This window comes from Zea mays, chromosome 6 (genome assembly GCF_902167145.1).
Source record: "Zea mays cultivar B73 chromosome 6, Zm-B73-REFERENCE-NAM-5.0, whole genome shotgun sequence".
Classification (NCBI taxonomy): Eukaryota; Viridiplantae; Streptophyta; class Magnoliopsida; order Poales; family Poaceae; genus Zea; species Zea mays.
The window spans coordinates 63,473,062-63,492,346 of NC_050101.1; the positions used below are offsets into that span (position 1 = coordinate 63,473,062).

The following is a 19,285-nucleotide window of genomic DNA, read 5'->3' on the forward strand; positions in this document are numbered from 1 at the left end:
GCCCGCAGCAGGGCGATCTCAGCACGAGCCCTACTCAGCTCGTCTAATGCATGGTCCAGCTCCGTGTTTAGCACGGCGGCTAGGTTGACTGTGCTACTCAACCTAGGATTGTCCTCACCAACAGGTGAGACAATCACGCCTCCTGTGCTGCCAGATGGACGGCAGGGGTAATACTTTAGGTCGAGACCGTCAGCTACCCCACCGAGAACCGAGCAGTAGTGCGAAAGCGCACGCCGTGCAGCATCCTTTATGGCTGCCTCAGCTGAGTCCCGCTCAGAGATAGAATAGTGCTCTGAGCAGGCCTCTGCACCCTGGAGATTGTTCTCCGGACGGCGCACCAAGCAGGTCGCCTCCCAACGGTCCGAGTAGACCCCGCGACTATGCTGGTAGACCACACAGCGATACTCAATGGACCAAGTACGCTGGTTAAGTGCCCGACGTAGCAGGGTGTCGAGCGCATCGTGGAAGTGACACCCGCGAGCAGCGTCGCTAGTGATGGGTCGAGCAACCCATCCCTCCGGCTCCTGGTCAGCAGAGAGGTCGGTGTCGTGGCTCGAGTTGTCATCGCCACCTCCGTCATCTGGGTCTCCCCCAGCAGCTACTCCAGAGGCTGGGGCGCCCAGTGGTGGTGCAGGGGGCGCCTCCAGAGGAAGCACAGGGGAGCAGCTCCTTACAGACTCTATCTCCTGTTGGAGCGAGAAAGAAGAGCCCTACTGCTCCTGCTCCTGTCGTCGACGTTCCTGCTCCTCATGCAGGCGGTGGTGCAGTCTCTCCAAGTGGCTGGACTGTCCGGCCACGGGACGGCGAAGCAGACGCTCAGCAAGGCGGGAGGGTAAGAAGGGGATGACGGACTTTCGTGCAGTGTGTCTAAGTCGAGCCATCTACAAAAGACACCGCAAGCAAAAGAGTGAGAACAGAATTAATATGACTAGCAAGTAATGAACCATAAATAAATGAAGGATCAGAAGAAAACACAATTTTCAGCAAGGTATAATATATAGTAGAACATAGGTTTTGGTCGGTATGACCAACTTTTGAAGGGATATCAAAGTCAAGGCAGGGACAGAGGTCTATAGTCCTTAGAATGACCATTCTATTCTAGGTTAGCGGTCCTACAGTCAGCACGGCTTTGATACCACTTATGTCACACCCGGTTTTAGAAGGCAAACCGAATGTGAACCATGTACGTGCCAGGATCAGTTATTCACGTACACAACAGTTACATAACATGGACATCATCACACAGTGCTCAAAATGGTATTAAAAAGGGGAAATAATAGTCGATTACATCATACGTCTAAGACGTCCATATAGTCCTTACAATAAATCAAAGTGCGGAAAAGAAACATAGATAAACGCGGCCTTCACAGGCAGCCGACTGGGGGTTGCCGCTAACCCACGCCTAGAACTCGTCGTAGTCTTGGAACTCCTGGAAGTCTCCTTCCATGGCTTCATCTTCTCCTGAGCAGTGGTTGCAATGCTGACAACCTGGGGATGGGGGGGTTTGATGTGTAGAGCAAGGGTGAGTACACATCAACATACTCAGCAAGTATCCTGTTTGGCTGTAGTGGACTAGCTTTATGTGGGGATAAGTCAAGCAGTTGCTTTTAGTTGGTCAGATTATTATTTACTAATAGAAGGCCAGGTTTTAGCATTAACCCATGTTATTAGCCCGATGTACCCTTTCCAAACGGAAAGAATACCACTTACCAGTACCATAGTCATAACCAGAACCATCAATCTCATTGCCACCTGAAAACCAAAATGTCTCTGATCAAGTACCACTAATCACTGGAGCTCCCTTGCCGCTCATAACCGCGAGCACGGCTGATATATCAGTTTTCAAACACTCTGCAGAGGTTGTGCACTTTACCCACAAGTCGTGATTCCCTCTCTGCCCGAAGATCATGACTCTCCATTGATCACTACCAAGGTGACCCAGCAGGGCATCACTACGTAGCCTTTACAAAGATTCCCCGGGGTTGTAGCCACCCGTTAGGTTTCCTAAATGCACCGCACTCCTCCCCAAGGGGCGAACCCAAACTTGGCAGAGCGAGCAGCATACACCGAGCCCCATTGACGGCACGACGGCTAAGTGATCTACACCCCGAATCCTCTAATTATTCAGCTAAGGGCATCCCATTCCACCCTCATGGTTGCACTGTTTTCCCGGGCGGTCATCCATAGAACAGGTCCTTACGGAGAGGCACTCGAGAAACCGCTCGAGCCCCCTTGAAGACCACAAGTACGAAATCATAATAAGAGAAGGGAAAACAGCGTATCATAGATAATCTCATCATGTTCATTGATTAGAGTTTGAGCAATAGCATAAAGCTAAACAATAATAATCCAACCCAAATAGGTAAACAAGGACATGGATAACAAAACTAGTCAATCCTTAGGCATAAATGTGTAAAGCGGGAGGTGATATAAAGAATGAATAGGACAGAGATAGGTCAAGAGACACTTGCCTCCACCAACCGACTGCTGCTCAGGGGCTTCTCCCGCGAGTTCTTCGGGCTCTTCAACCGGATCGTTCTCTATGCGATTGCAAGCATACACACATCCATACATTCAAATTAGGAAACAAACAGTACACCATACAGGAGAACAAATAAAGTATATATGCATAGAATATCACATACGATAATGAACTCACCACGGTTAGAAAGAAATGGGAAAAGGTCTCGCGAGAGTTAAAGCTTATGCCCGAGACGCACTACGGGTAAACGAATAACTAAACGCTACGTGCTCTAGTTCCAATTGGTTCTAACAAAAGAATTAGCTACATGCACTAATGTAAACGTGACCACTTTTAGTAGATTAACATTGAATGAGATAGATGATTAGTTATACAAATTAACTAACGTAACCAATTTCCAAATTGAGACTCCTATCTTATTAATATAAACACGTGATTAGCGCGCATAGGACACGGGGGGTAGACGGGGACACGACGGGTCGTGCCAAGGCACTACGCACTACGCGAGCACGGGCGCGAGGCCGCACGCACATGCCACGAACTAGCCGTGCGCACGTCGGGGCCGAGCGCTAGCCGAGCTCAAGGCCGCGCGCCATGGGCACGCTGGGCCGAGCTCGAGGCCATGCCGGGGCCGTCACGATGCGAGCAAGGCACGGCGGGGCGAGCGGGCAAGCACGCCGAGGCGAAGACACGACCGACCACCACGCTGGGGCGGGGACGGCGCGGCCGAGTCGGGGCGGGGGCGGGCTTGCCGGGCGCAGCCGGGGGCGGCCAGGGCGAGGCCGGGGCGGCCGGAGCGAGGCCGGGCGCGGTCGGGGGCGAGGCCGGGGCGCCGGCGGGCGCGGGACGAGGCCGGGCGCGGTGGGGCGCGGCCGGCGCGACCGCGGCGCGGCCGGGCGCGGCCGGGCAAGGCGGGGCCGAGGCGGGCGCAGCCGGGGGAGCGAGCCGGGCACGGGATGGGCGCGGGGCGAGCTCGCTGGAGCGAGGGTGGGGAAGGGGCGCGGGCGGGCTCGCCGGAGGGCCACGCGGGGAGGGCGGACGCCATGGGCGGGCGAGCTCGAGGAGGCGGGGCCGGGGCGTGGCCGGGCGCGACCGGGCGCGGGACGGGGGTGGGGGCTCGCCGGAGCGGCCGAGGCGGGGCCGGCGCGGGGAGGGGCGAGGCGGGCGCGGCCGGGCACGGCGGGGCGCGGGCGGTCGAACCGCGGCGAGGGGCGGGCGCGGGGCGCCGGGGAGCGGCGCCGGCGGGCGGGGGAGGGGGAAGGGAGGAGAGGGGGGCCTCACCGGAGGGGGCGGCGCGGCGGCGGCGGCGCCGGGGGGTAAGGGGCGGCGGCGGCTAGGGTTAGGGGAGAGAGAGAGTTGGGGGAGGGGAGGGGATGACGGGCGGGGCCCGCGGGGAGGGAATTTTGGAAAAAGAAAAAAGGGGGGGCGGCGGCTGGGCCCAAAAGGGGGGGAAAGGGGGTGGGCGCGGGGTGGGCCGGCCGGAACGGCCCACGGCGGGGGGAGGGGGCGGCTGGGCCGCCGCGGGGCCCACGCAGGAAGGGGGAAGGGGGGCGGCTGGGCCGCCAACTGGGCCGGCGCGAAGGGGGAGGGGGCGGCTGGGCCAAAAGAGAGAAGGGGGAGAGAGAAAAAGAAAAGGCTTTTCTTTTTCTAATTTCCCTATTTTCTTATATGCCTAACTCTTCAATTCACTCAACCACAAACAAAAGAGTGCATAATCCGGCATGATGCAACAACCAAAAATAGTTCTAGGTTTTGCTTACAAAAGATGTCGAGCTAATTCTCGCTATAACTTTTGGAAAAGATCAAGGCTTAGCGAGAAGAGAAAGGAAAAAGGAAAGAGTAACGCCTGAATTTGATGAGAGAAAAGAAGAAAAAATTCTACCCCCAAATTCAGGGCGTTACAATGAGGCTCAAGTTGATGAAGGAGAAGATCAAAGAAAAGAGCCACCTCAAGATGACGGCAATGATCAAGGGGGAGATGCAAATGATCAAGACAAGGAGGATGAAGAACCAAGACTGCCACACCCAAGAGTCCACCAAGCAATCCAACGAGATCACCCCGTCGACACCATCCTCGGCGATATTCATAAGGGGGTAACCACTAGATCTCGTGTTGCACATTTTTGTGAGCATTACTCTTTTGTTTCCTCTATTGAGCCACACAAGGTAGAGGAAGCACTACAAGATTCGGATTGGGTGGTGGCGATGCAAGAGGAGCTCAACAACTTCACTAGGAACGAGGTATGGCATTTAGTTCCACGTCCTAATCAAAATGTTGTAGGAACCAAGTGGGTCTTCCGCAACAAGCAAGATGAGCATGGTGTGGTGACAAGGAACAAAGCCCGACTTGTGGCCAAGGGATACTCCCAAGTCGAAGGTTTGGATTTTGGTGAAACCTATGCACCTGTAGCTAGGCTTGAGTCCATTCGTATATTATTAGCCTATGCTACTAACCATTGCTTCAAGCTCTACCAAATGGACGTGAAGAGCGCCTTCCTCAATGGACCAATCAAGGAAGAGGTCTATGTTGAGCAACCTCTCGGCTTTGAAGATAGTGAGTATCCTAACCATGTTTATAAACTCTCTAAGGCGCTTTATGGGCTCAAGCAAGCCCCAAGAGCATGGTGTGAATGCCTAAGAGATTTCCTTATTGCTAATGGCTTCAAAGTCGGAAAAGCCAATCCCACTCTATTCACTAAAACACTTGAAAATGATTTGTTTGTATGCCAAATTTATGTTGATGATATCATATTTGGGTCTACTAACGAATCTACATGTGAAGAATTTAGTAGGATCATGACACAAAAATTCGAGATGTCTATGATGGGGGAGTTGAAGTACTTCTTAGGATTTCAAGTGAAGCAACTCCAAGAGGGCACCTTCATAAGCCAAACAAAGTATACTCAAGATATTCTAAGCAAGTTTGGGATGAAGGATGCAAAGCCCATCAAGACACCCATGGGAACCAATGGGCATCTCGACCTCGACATGGGAGGTAAATCCGTCGATCAAAAGGTATACCGGTCGATGATAGGTTCATTACTCTATTTATGTGCATCTAGACCGGACATTATGCTTTCCGTATGCATGTGTGCAAGATTCCAAGCCGGCCCTAAGGAAGCTCACCATACGGCCGTAAAACGAATCTTGAGATATTTGGCTTATACTCCTAAGTTTGGGCTTTGGTATCCTAGGGGATCCACTTTTGATTTAATTGGTTATTCGGATGCCGATTGGGTGGGGTGTAAAATTAATAGAAAGAGCACATCGGGGACTTGCCAGTTCTTGGGAAGATCCTTGGTGTCTTGGGCTTCAAAGAAGCAAAATTCCGTAGCTCTTTCTACCGCCGAAGCCGAATATATTGCCGCAGGCCATTGTTGTGCACAATTACTTTGGATGAGGCAAACCCTTAGGGGCTATGGTTACAAATTAACCAAAGTTCCTCTTCTATGTGAGAGTGCAATCCGCATGGCGGATAATCCCGTTGAGCATAGCCGCACTAAACACATAGCCATTCGGTATCATTTTCTAAGGGATCACCAACAAAAGGGAGATATCGAGATTGCATACATTAATACTAAAGATCAATTAGCCGATATCTTTACCAAGCCACTAGATGAACAAACTTTTAACAAACTTAGGCATGAGCTAAATATTCTTGATTCTAGGAATTTCTTTTGATGTCTTGCACACATAGCTCATAAATATATCTTTGATCATGTCTCTTTCATGTGCTATGACTAATGTGTTTTCAAGTGAATTTCAAAACAAGTCATAGGTATATTGAAAGGGAATTGGAGTCTTCGGCGAAGACAAAGGCTTCCACTCCACTCCATAACTCATCCTTCGCCGTCGCTCCGAGCAACTCTCCGCATTTGGTATAACCTTCACTCATATTTTGTTTACCAAAGGGGAGAAAGTAGTTCCAAGGGCTCTAATGATTCCGTTTTTGGCGATTTATGCCAAAGGGGGAGAGAGCATGAGCCCAAAGCAAAAGGACCGCACCACCACCAATTTCAAAAATTTAGTCTTTCAATTTGGTTTTAAAGGAGGATTTTCAATTAGTATCTTATTCGTAGTGTAATTTCAAATTGGTATACCCTCTTCAAAATTAACATCAAAACCCTCTTGAACACTAAGAGGAGGAATTTTTTGAGGGGGAGTTTTGTTTAGTCAAAGGAAAAGCATTTGAAACAAGGGGAGAAAATTTCAAATCTTGAAAATGCTTCGCAAAATTCTATTCATTTACCTCTGACTATTTGCAAAAGGACTTTGAAAAGGATTTACAAAAGAATTTGCAAAAACAAAACATGTGGTGCAAGCGTGGTCCAAAATGTTAAAATTAAAGAAACAATCCATGCGTATCTAATAAGTATTTATATTGGCTCAATTCTAAGTAACCTTTGCACTTACATTATGCAAACTAGTTCAATTATGCACTTCTATATTTGCTTTGGTTTGTGTTGGCATCAATCACCAGAAAGGGGGAGATTGAAAGGGAATTAGGCTTACACCTATATTCCTAATTGATTTTGGTGGTTGAATTGCCCAACACAAATAATTGGACTAACTAGTTTGCTCTAGTCTATAAGTTATACAGGTGCCAAAGGTTCACAACAAGCCAATAAAAAGACAAAGAAAAGGGTTCAACAATAAGAGCAAGTGATAACCGAAGTGTGCCCAGGTCTGGCGCACCGGACTGTCCGGTGTGCCACCGAACAGTGTCCGGTGCACCACCGGACAGTGTCCGGTGCACCAGGGGACTCCAAGCTGAACACTTCACCTTCGGGAATTCTCAGAGGCGCTTCGCTATAATTCACCGGACTGTCCGGTGCTACACCGGATAGTGTCCGGTGCTCCAAGGGAGAGCGACTCTGAACTCGCCACCTTCGGATTTCCGCTCCGCTAAAGTTCACCGGACATGTCCGGTGCACACCGGACTGTCCGGTGAGCCAGCGGAGCAACGGCTACTTCGCGCGCAACGGTCGACTGTAACGCATTAAATGCGCGCCTGCGCGCGCAGAGGTCAGGGCACGCGTGGGTGGCACACCGGACAGTCTACAGGACTTGTCTGGTGCGCCACCGGACAGCCAGGCGGGCCCACAAGACAGAGCTCCAACGGTCGAACCCTAACGGCCGGGTGACGTGGCTGGCGCACCGGACACTGTCCGGTGGCACACCGGACACTGTCCGGTAGCGCACCGGACACTGTCCAGTGCGCCCGTCGACTGCAGCCTTCACCAAACGGCTAGTTTGGTGGTTGGGGTTATAAATACCCCCAACCACCCCACATTCAAGTCATCCAAGTTTTCCACCTTCCAACTACTTACAAGAGCTCTAGCATTCAATTCTAGACACACCCAAGTGATCAAATCCTCTCCCAATTCCACAAAAGCTTTAGTGTTAAGTGAGAGTGATTTGTTGTGTTCTTTTGAGCTCTTGCGCTTGGATTGCTTCCTTCTTTCATTCTTTCTTGCGATCATCTCATTTGTAAGCAAGGCAAGAGACACCAATTGTGTGGTGGTCCTTGCGGGAAATTTGATTCCCAATTGATTTGAGAAGAGAAGCTCACTCGGTCCGAGGGACCGTTTGAGAGAGGGAAAGGGTTGAAAGAGACCCAGTCTTTGTGACCACCTCAACGGGGAGTAGGTTTGCGAGAACCGAACCTCGGTAAAACAAATCCGCGTGTCACACTCTTTATTCGCTTGCGATTTGTTTTGCACCCTCTCTCTCGAACTCGGTTATATTTATAACGCTAACCCGGCTTGTAGTTGTGATTAAGTTTGTAAATTTTAGATTCGCCCTATTCACCCCCCCCCCCTCTAGGCGACTTTCACTTGGCCTCAAGCGCCTCCCACTCCCGCAGGATCACCGCCTCAGTCTCATGAAAAGCCTGATGGGCACGAGACAGCACCCGTGGGAGAGGAACTAGCGCTGCTTCTAGCTCGGCGCCGGACCGGAGCCGCGGCCCAAAAACCACCTCTGGCTCCTCCAGAGTGGGCGGCGGGATAGAACTGGACGCGCCCTCGCGTCACCCTCGATGGCGGGGGTGGGCGCAGTTGGGACCTCCTCTCCTGCTGCCGACGGTGTACTCGACGGCATCACCATCGTTGAGGCTGCGGTAGTCGTTGGCGCAGTTGCAGCAGTCAGGGGCGGACCGTCGGTGCCACTCCCAGCAGATGCCTGCTGCTGAGAACCAGACCCACTGGACATGGTATCTGGCGGACGAGGCGCAGCCTTAGGGGCAGAGGGGGAGGAAGCCCTGACAAGCAAAGGATGGGTTAAGACCCGTCGGCATGATAAATAGACTAATCAAAAAAAAGAGAAGGGGCTACACTCACTTGGGGCCCTGGACTTTCCAGCGACCCTGGAAGCGGGGCGACCACTGCTGTTGTTGCCGCTGCTGTTGCTGCTGCTGTTGTTGTTGCTGCTGGTGGTGCCCTGGAGGAGATCGCCCTCGGGTGGTGGTGGCGGCGGCGGGTCCGATGGTGGTGGTGGTTGTGGTGGCGGCGGGCCCGATGGTGGTGGTGGCGGAGGACTGACATGCCTCTGTGCGCCCTGGGCCTAGGAGCCGGCCCCCTCGGCCCCACCAGCAGTCCTCTGATGCTTCTGGGTGGGTCTGAGACGAATGACCCAACAACGCGGCGCAGCCTGCGCCGCCTCTCCTCCTCCGAGCCCCTAGAGCTACCTAGGGCGGAGGCGCCGCTTGCAGCCCCTTTGCCCTTGTCCAAGGGGCTGGGGGCCGTGGTGGACCGGCACCAAGGGCCAGACCGGCGAGCTGGGGACCCCCATCCGGTACACCGGGGATCCGAATCCCGTGGAGGGGGTCCCGACCGCTAGTCTGATGAACCGCCACGCCGCTCTCGTCGAGGGTCGGCAGCGTGGCCAGCACCGCCGATCGCAGCCCTGGATCATCACAGAGCGCCAGGATGTCTTGGGGAGTATCAAGGATTCGGGGACGAAGGACTCACCAGTAATCCCCTTCACTAGGAGTTCCAGCTCCTCCCAGGACAGGTCGGTACCCGGCCCACGCTGGATCCGGCCGATGTCGTTTGAGCCGGTGAACCAGCAACACAGGCGCGCCCTCCTCTGCAGCAGCGTGATCCGGCGCTTCAGGAAGTCGCCGACCATGTGCATGGAGGTCAGACCACCGGTTGCCAAGGTCTTGATTCTGTCCAGCATGGGCAGGAGCTCTAGCGATAGCGATGGCTTGGTCCTCCAGTGCTTGCGGTCGAGGGTTGGCCCGTTGCTCGGCAGAACGAGGCGGTCGTTGGCCTCGGCGCTGACGATCACCCAGTCACCGCGCCAGTTTTCCCACCTCGCGCCGCCGAGGGTGGAGATGTAGGCGCCGGTCGAATCCGGCCTTGTCTGGAAGTAGTCGGCGCCGAGGTGGTCCTTAGCCTTCCCAGACTTCACCAACATGAAGAAATGGTGGAAGAGGGAGGTGCAGGGGGCCACCCCTACGAACATCTCGCAGAGGTGGACGAAGATGGTCGCCTGGAGGATGGAGTGGGATGTAAGGTGCTGAAGCTGGAGCCCGAACTCCTCCAACAGCAGCAAGAAGAAAGGCGAGATCGGCAGCACCAACCTGCAGGAGAGGTAGGAGACGAAGAGCACGAACTCCCCGGCAGCAAGATTGCCAAGGGGAGTGGCGTCGGCGCGGATCCTCCTGGCGTGCACCAACGCGCTTCATCTGAGCAGGTTGCGCACCAGGTTGAGCGCCCCCTCAGACTGGAAGCGCTCGGGATGACCTAGCAAAGTCATGGAGAGCGGGCTCAAAGCAGGAGAGCGTGAATGCAAAGCGGCGCAGAGAGCTCGAAGGCGAAAGGGCGCAGCGATTGGGAGAGAATGCGAAAGCGTAACTGCTGCATGCCGGGTGAATCCCTTTTCAAGGCAGACCCTCCTGCTCGCCCCGAGACGCTACAGGAAATCCTGTCCGACGCACACCCGACGTGTACCAAGGTAACCCAGTCTATGACACGGGGGCCCAGGGGCCTAGGTCCACAAGTCATACTGATTATGCGCTGAACTTTGGGTGAGGAAAAGGCGAATCGCCGCGCGTGCTCGAAAAGCGAACCGCCGCCCGCGGTATCGCGCCTCTTCATCTCTGCCGCAAGAAACAACAGCTCGGTCTATGACACGGGGGCCCAGGCCCACGAGTCATACTACTTGGGTGCCAGTTCCTGGGTGCAGAAAAGGCGAACCGCCGCACGCGCTGGTAGCGCGCTTCCTCGAGGCCGCGGCAGAAGACAGAGAAGGTGATTTTTTAAACCAATGCAGCGGTATCGAGGCGCCTCGCGCGTGGCCCAGTGAAACCATCAGGCCTAGGGGCCACGGGTCAGTCAGCCGCGGGGACAGACATGGCAGTTGGCGAGACCGAAGGCGGATTGGTGGTGATTACGTCAGCAAACGCACGGAAGCGGCGCGCCAATCGCCAATCAAGCTTTGCCCCCACCTATAGGCTCGCATCCTCCCCTGAGGTGGGCCCGGGGGCCACTGTCGGTACCCTGAAACTAGGGTACCCCTTACTACAGTATGAAGATGCAGTACCCACATGGCTATCTTTAGTCGCGTGGTAAAGGAGCTGTGCGTGGGACCAGGCCGTGACTCGCTCCAACCTCGGGTGATTACTCTAGGTCCACAACAGCGTCTGACCCCACCACATGGGCGGGTCCAGAACCGCCACGTGGCCAAAAAAGATGATATACTCCAAGGTATCAACAGTGGGTCCGGACCCCCATAGGAAAGTGTTGGACCCCTGTATATACAGACCGGACCTCCGGGTAAGGTCCAGGACCTCCACGGGCGCAAACCGGACCCCTAGAATGGGTTCCGGACCCCTCTGTGTGGGGTCCGGGCCACTCACAGTAAGGTCCCGGGATTCTGGGACAAAGAATACCTAGGCCTTAATCAAGGCCAAGCGGGGGTCCGGAGCCGACACGTGTCTGGACCATACTGTATACGCTTCTGCTCCCCGCTCAAGTGGAGCCCCGATGCTGCCACGTGGCATGGTGCACATGACGTAAGCCAATGGGCGGGGCCTGACGTAAGGCCTCTGGGCTACGCGGCCTCAGCATTTATTGTGGATAAGGCGTGCCGCCTGTCCATTCCACTGGCAGGCAATGTGCCGCCTCTGCATTTATTGAGCCCTGCCCATTCCACTGGCAGGCGATGTGTCGCCTTCGCATTTAATGAGACATGTCCATTCCGCTGGCAGACGACGACCTGTCCATTCCGCAGGCAGTACACCCATACTGCCGCGTGCACTACGCTCATCATTACCCACACATCACCAAGGAAGCAGCCGTCGCATATCAATACTGCGTGAGCTGTGGACATCAGCAGGCCTGGAGATTGCTCAGGCGTTACTTAGTTACTCCTACGATGTATTCCTTCCATTATGTTCCTGGGCCCACATGTCGGGGCTCAGCATCCTTGTATGTGCCCCCTTGAGCTATAAAAGGGAGGGCACACAACGTTACAGGGCAGACCCAACTCAGACTCTGAGACTCACAAGTCCATACAAGCTCTCAAGCTCACAGATTCAAATACAACACACAGACAGTGGAGTAGGGTATTATGCTTTGGCGGCCTGAACCACTCTAAACCCTTGCGTGTTCTTGTGTTCATCCCGAATCCACCTACCAGGCAAAACGCTTAGGCCCCTCCTCATCTTAGGATTTAGGGGGGGTGCGTTCCGCCACCGGGCCAGAGAATTTCCTCTCCAACAATTTGTAAAGCCCAAAATTGGTAAAGGAAAAAAATGAATAAATATATTTATAATGGTGTTTGAGAATTTTTGAAACTGGAAAAAAATTATTTGGACCCTTGCATTTGCATAAACAATTAATGGAGTAATACTAGTCAATAAATAAAGGAATGTGTATCCCATGTTTAGGATTTTGTTGGGATACAGTTTGTTTGACCTCAAATTGTAAATAAAAAGTATAAAATAGAAAGTGAGAGAGAAAATTGTAATAATCATCTATTATTTCTAAACAATGAAAAGAATAATAAATAAAAGCATTGAAAATAGTAAGATCTATAGGATTATGTTTGAGAATGGTTTTCCTAGAATAAATGATTTTGTGGGATACACCTTTGCAAGCAATTGCTTGAATGAATAAATAGTTAATAAATAAATAGATAAAATGTGTCTTAAATTCATGTTGATGTCCTTTGCTTGTTGCATATAGCCAGTGTTTAAATTTTGAAACAGATTTGAACTTATATTAACCAAGTAGAAAATCAGAAAAATAAAAAGGGAAAAGAAAAAAAATGAAAAGAGACTCACCTGCGCCTGGGCCACTAGCTCCTGGCCCAGTATCACCACGGTCGCGCGCTCCTCCTCGGTCTGGGCCTAGCAATCATGTGCGGCCCACTTGCCCTTAGCCGCACCTGCCACTTACTTGTGAGACCATCCTGTCAGAAGTATCTCGTCTCCCGAACAGAAGCAGCGAATGCTGCGGAACTCCATGCCGAGTTTATCACAACCTCACGATTTTCTCGCCCTTATCCTCTCTCACCCTTCAAAGCATAAATACTCTCCCCGCTCACCCACCTTAGGCCGCCTAGGTGCCGTATTCACCTGTGCTCCGCCGAGGAATGCGAGAGGTAGGAGAGAGAGTGAGGCAAGGGCCGCCATTGGGTCCGCTCGCCGTTGTGTCCGTTCGGGGCAAACACGGTGACCTCGGGAGCCAGGGAACCTGCTGGGCGGAAGGAAGACCAGCGCCCTCATCCTCCGCGCACATCGAAAGGTCGTCGTGTGCGCCGCCGCCCTGTACCTGTGCGCTGGCGGGCGGGGAAATCATCGCCAGAACGTTGGGCGGACCTAGGTGCCATCGTTCGGCTAGGTCGCAGACCAGAGCGCGCTCACCAGTGCTGGTTGCGTATGCTGCGCTGTGGCCATGTGCAAGGACGGTGTCGCCGATCCACTGCTCGCCGCGGATTGTACCACCGACGCCCAAAACCACGGTATGGATGCTTCCCCGTGCTTCGCAATCCTCCATTAGATGTGTAGCAAACCTCGTCTGTTCGATTCGGGGCCAGAATCGCCGGGTGGCCGCAACTCGACCATGGCGCCACCATTGAATTGTGGGCGCCATCATTGGTGTTGTCGGAGGAAGAAGGTGAACCCATGGCCGTTTGATCCATTACTGGCGTTTAGGATTAGTTCGGTGGGGTGTGTCATCGTGTGTTGTTGATGCTAGGAAGGTCGGCCACGATTACATACCGGCATACCGATTCGGTATGTGAATACCGGCCATCCGATGGGGATCTGAGGGACGTAGTTCGATCCTGTGTGATTTAAATCTCGATCTTTAATCGCTAATCCATTGGTCAAGAGCACACGCCGCTTGGGTTAAAGAGTAGATCTAATCCACACCACTAATTTTGGATCGGGTGGCTGGGGTAAGCGGATACCCCTTCGGGCGCGCAATTATTCAAAAGAGCCCTCGGACTTCATTTAAATGAACCCGCCGTCCACTGATGGCGTAAGATTATTACGGTTAGGCCCTAAAATTTATGAAAACAACCCTGACCTCTCTGGAAATCTTGTCTGCAGTCCAGAATTAATAGAATTATTCATAATTAAGTCAGAAAATGAATTTTAATATAAAAATAAATCCAGAACTTATATAATTCATAGAAAATTCATCTTAGCTCCTTTTTAATCAATTCCAGTGGCATTAATTTTGTTTTAATACTATTTATCACCTAGTAACTCTGCATAGACATGAAACATAGATTAAAAATTGTTTACTTAATTTATCCGTGCCAAGTACTTAATAACTTTGGAAATCCATAACTTCTTCGTTTTAATTCCGATCTGGTCTGTTCAAGTCGCGTTAGTTTCATATAAATATTTACTATGCAATAACAACACTTATTGTACCATGTTTCATTCTTTTATAATTAGATCTTTATTTAACTTATGTTGGTATGTCTTGTTAATCTGCTTATCATTATAAACTACTAGAATATGGTCTATGGTCAATCTTTAATCTAGATTAAAGTTGAATTAATTACTACTTTAGGTTATCTTTTCTCTGTAATTATAAAATAAACATAGAACCTAGTGTTAATCATTTAATCACATCATAACTCGATGACCACGACTCTGATCTTAGTAGTTCTCGATCCCGCGATCTCGTAGCGACGCGTAGACTATTATTATGCAGTGTGTTCTTATGTTTGGTGTGATGTTAATTTTTTCTATATCATGTATATTTGTATTGCTACGACTAGCGCGAGGTTACGAGGATTTGAAGATTCACCCTGGTAACTAGAATCTCAAGTGCCAGACAAGTTGTGCCCTTGATCACCTTCATTTACCCAATAATGTTTTTAGTGTCATTTATTCAATGCATAGGTTTAATTTTGATGGGACCCAATAGGTCACCCTAGACTGTTTATCTTTTTACCTTGTTTACCCCTAAATCATTGGGTAGTTATGCTATTGCTTTACATGGTTTTTGGGTTAATATTTCATTATATCCATGTTCCTGTTATTCTGTTATGTTATTTATGTTCATGATAAGATCATTATGTTAATGGGAACATGGAGAACCACCCAGGAAAACAGTGCTACCACAAGGGTTTCATGGGACGCCCTTGGCCGATTAATTAGGAAAGCTAGCGAATGACTACCTTACCCGAAAGGGGCAAGGGCAGTAGGGGAGTGGTCAGTGTAGGGAGGTCCTTGGGTTGATTTTGCTGCGATGGCGGTCACGCGAGGGATTCCAGCCCTGGAGCTTCCTATAAACTGTAGCGGGTTTTCTGAAGCTAGTGGAACTTTGTAAAGGCCTCGTAGTGTTACCCTGCCTCGCTTCCTTGGTAGAGGTGTATGGGATTCATGACCCCTTGGTAGATGGGTAACATGACTTGTGGGTAAAGATGTGCAACCTCTGCAGAGTGTAAAACTGGTATACTAGCCGTGCTCACGGTCATGAGCAGCTCGGACATTAACTTATGTAACTTAAATTCAATTTGTCATTTGCATTTGCATGGAATTATTTATTAATTTTGTTCTATTGTTATTTTTATTATGGTTTGGTATTTACTTATATTTAGTAATTGCTAATAAAATTTTGACCAACTAATTAAAAGCAATGTTCAGCTTTAACCCCTATTGTTGATTAGCCTTACACATCACATGATCTCCCACCTTTGGTGAGTTCATGCCACGTTATTCCCCACAACTTGTTGAGCGATGAATATGTGTGAGCTCACCCTTGCTGTCTCATACCCCCCCCACAGGAGAAGAACAGGTGGTTCAAGAGGAGCCACACATCGAGGAGTTCGATTTGATCTAGGTGGCGTCTCCCAGTTGACTTTCTAGCACCAAGGATGGATTTTAGATCATGTTATATTTATCTTTTATTTTGTAAGACTTCTGCTATGTAATAAATACTCTGATTATTGTGACATTTATCTCTATACACTCTGTTATTATTTATGTTGTCTTCTTTGGCGCATGTATGAGATGCACCCGGCTTTGTCCCTTGAAGCCTGGGTGTGACACCAGTGGAGCAACGGCTATCTGCACCAACGGTCGACTCTGCAAAGTAAACACTGTCACGGCAGAAGTCAGAGCAGGAAGTCAGAGGGGCACCGGACTGTCCGGTGCCGCAAGAAGACAATGCCTGCAACGGTCGACCAGCTCCGAACCCTAACGATTGGGTGACGTGACAGCGCACCGGACAAGGAATAGTGCCTGTCCTGTGGCGCACCGGACTGTCCGGTGCGCCCAACGCCAACAGCCTCCCCAACGGCTATGGAAGTGGTTGGGGGCTATAAATACCCCCAACCACCTCATTCATTCATCATCCAAGCATTCCAAACATCTCATTCAATACAAGAGCAAAAGACTCCACTCCAAGACATATCAAATAGATTGAATCCTCTCTAAGCATCCAAATCAACTCAATTCCATTAGGAACTTGAGAGAGGGTGCTCTTTTGTTCTTTTGTTGCTCTTGTCGCTTGGATTGGCCTTTTTCATTTCCCATTCTTATTCTTAAGTGCTTTGTAAGCAAAGCAAGAGACACCAAGTGTGTGGTGGTCCTTGCGGGGTCTTAGTGACCCGTGAGATTAAGGAAGAAGGCTCACTCGGTCTAAGTGATCGTTTGAGAGAGGGAAATGATTGAAATAGACCCGGTCTTAGTGACCTCCTCAACGGGGACTAGGTTCTTTGGAACCGAACCTCGGTAAAACAACCCATTGTGTCACTCGCCTTGATTCTTGTTTGATTTGTTTTTCCCCTCTCTTTCGGACTTGAATTTAATTCTAACGCTAACCCCCGACCTTAGTGCTTGTTTAAGTTTATAAATTTCAGGTTTCGCCTATTCACCCCCACTCTAGGCGACTTTCAGCACCATTCTTGGTCTTTCGGAAACAAGCTAACTTCTCCTTCTGACTCTCCTCCATCTCTTGTGCGACCTCTTCCTCAAGCTCTTTCATGTCTGCCTCTGTAAGGTCTTCCATCGTGACCTTGATCACGTTCAAGGGGTGGATGTGGGACTTGTCCTGTGCCATTTTCTTTGTTGTTTGGTCCTCCATGACCTGACTATGATTGGCGATGAGGATGCCAATCACTAGCATTTTGTCATTGTAAAACGATGCAAATCGTTCCCCAGTGGAGTCGCCAAATCTATTGCTACCAGCAATTTGCCAAGCATCAGTGACGATGATCGATTCTCACTTTCGCAAAGAGACTCGGATGCTTTTCTCGACAAAACACCAAAAAAGAGAGAAAAATAGATAGGAGATTAAACAAAACGATAACAACGAATTCCTCTTTTTCTACTCATTATAGTAGCTTACAATTATGCTTATATATATATATATATATATATATATATATATATATATATATATATATATAGTATCTCTAACCGAACATGAAACTAACTTAATCTAAACAATAGAAACTAACTTAGCCTAAACAATTTACAATAGGAAGAATCCTAACAAACTCCCATTTCTACTTCTGGCAGGTCCATCACATCCAACATCTGCACCACATTAATTCATAAGTTTAATAAGGGGTCCATCACAATTTGGATTATCCAACAAAATCCAAAGCTAGCGATTGGATGTATAGGGTCCAAAGCTAGCGATTGGATGTACGGGCGTTTGTGATTGGCGCACACGGGATAAGATAATCTTATCTGATGGCGCTCGTCGTGGCCACCCATTCCATCTTCTGCTGGGTAGCAGCTAGCAGTATACAAGAGCTTGCTTGCTGTCCTAGTCCTACCTACTGACGAGCTCGCCATGGCCTCCCTCTCCTCTGCCGCCGTCACCGCCCCTTCCTTCGCCGCACCAGCGCCAGCCCGCGCCGTGGTCAGAAGGAGGTCCTTCACCGTGCGCGCCTCTCTCCGCAAGGCCACCGGCACCGCCGCCGTGGCAATGGCTGCCAGCGCCCTGCTTGCCGGCGGTGCCATGGCCCAGGAGGTGCTGCTGGGCGCAGGCGACGGCGGGCTCGTCTTCGAGCCCAGCCAGTTCACCGTCAAGGCCGGCGACACCATCACATTCAAGAACAACGCCGGCTTCCCGCACAACGTCGTCTTCGACGAAGACGAGGTGCCGAGCGGCGTCGACGCCACCAAGATCTCGCAGGAGGAGTACCTCAACGCGCCAGGCGAGACCTACTCCGTCACCCTCACCGTGCCGGGAACCTACGGCTTCTACTGCGAGCCGCATCAAGGAGCCGGAATGGTCGGCAAGATCACCGTCAACTAATTAAGCTAGCTATCGATCGATATCCATTCATGTATTAGCTGTTGCTTCCTGCTTTGTACTCCGCCGATCTGTCCATCTCTACATGTTTTCGTCTTCACACAACAACCTCTGCTACGACTACGTATATATGCATGCTACTAGCTGATTGATTTTAACGACCAGGCCGACCCCGAAAGCTAGCTTGGACCAAGTTTTGTACCCATTAATTCTACCGATGCATCTCTCAGTTTAGACTCCCATAATCATACAAACTGCTAGCTTTCATCTGCATCTGCTTAGTACATCTAACTATTTGTACCGCAAGGTGACGTTTTTGCAGAACTCCTAATTATATACCATGCATAATAAAGTGGTGTCAACAATACCATGTGGTACAATAGAAATTAGTTCTTAAATGGAATTGTGGTCGCCAAACTGAATAAGAATGAACTGAATAAGAATGTTGTCCTTTTATTGTTTTAAATTTAATGGACTTTGTTTAATTTATGCAGTATTGTTTTTTTTCTGAAATAGCTATATATTCTTTTTAATATTTTTCCTCATTAGGCTTACATTACTTGAATTAAAAATCATGTTTAAGTCAGCAAAAGGTTTTAGGAGAAAAGCTGATGTGGCGTTGGTGTGGTCATAGACTGACGATATAGATTGTGCACAGAAAAGTTCTAATAGAAAAAGGCCGACGATGGTAGATACAGTCTAGTCGATGGTGATGTGGCGGTAGATACAAACCCAATGCATTGGATCTAGCCTTACACATGAGCTGCATTGGATAGTGTTGGTCTTGTGCCGCTGACATCGAGTCTTGCATCTTTGCCCATAATATACAACAGGTCATCAGTTGTTCCTTTTCTAAGCCTAGGTGAACGACAGTCGGTACACAGGCGAGCATATCCCCATCGACGGTTGATTCCTCTGGTCGAGTAAATCTCTAGTGGATCCCCAAATCCAAAACATCATACCTCAAACACCTAACCCCAAAACCCAAACCCTAAAACCCCTTATTCCAAACCCAAATCCCTAACCCCAAACTTTGAACCCCTAACCCCAACCCTAAACC

The 19,285-nt window shown here is 50.4% G+C and overlaps 1 protein-coding gene across 1 annotated transcript; it reads left to right on the forward strand.

Annotated features, from left to right (window-relative positions):
- The first annotated feature begins 17,627 nt into the window (after positions 1–17,627).
- LOC103629356 (plastocyanin, chloroplastic) lies at positions 17,628–18,386 on the forward strand. The gene has a single exon (XM_008650497.3). The coding sequence runs from the start codon at positions 17,761–17,763 to the stop codon at positions 18,226–18,228; it is 468 nt and encodes a 155-aa protein (XP_008648719.1). The 5' UTR covers positions 17,628–17,760; the 3' UTR covers positions 18,229–18,386.
- The last annotated feature ends 899 nt before the right edge of the window (positions 18,387–19,285 follow it).

Excerpts from the sequence above, each read along its gene's own strand:
- LOC103629356 (XM_008650497.3), top strand. The coding sequence starts at position 17,761 with ATGGCCTCCCTCTCCTCTGCCGCCGTCACCGCCCCTTCCTTCGCCGCA.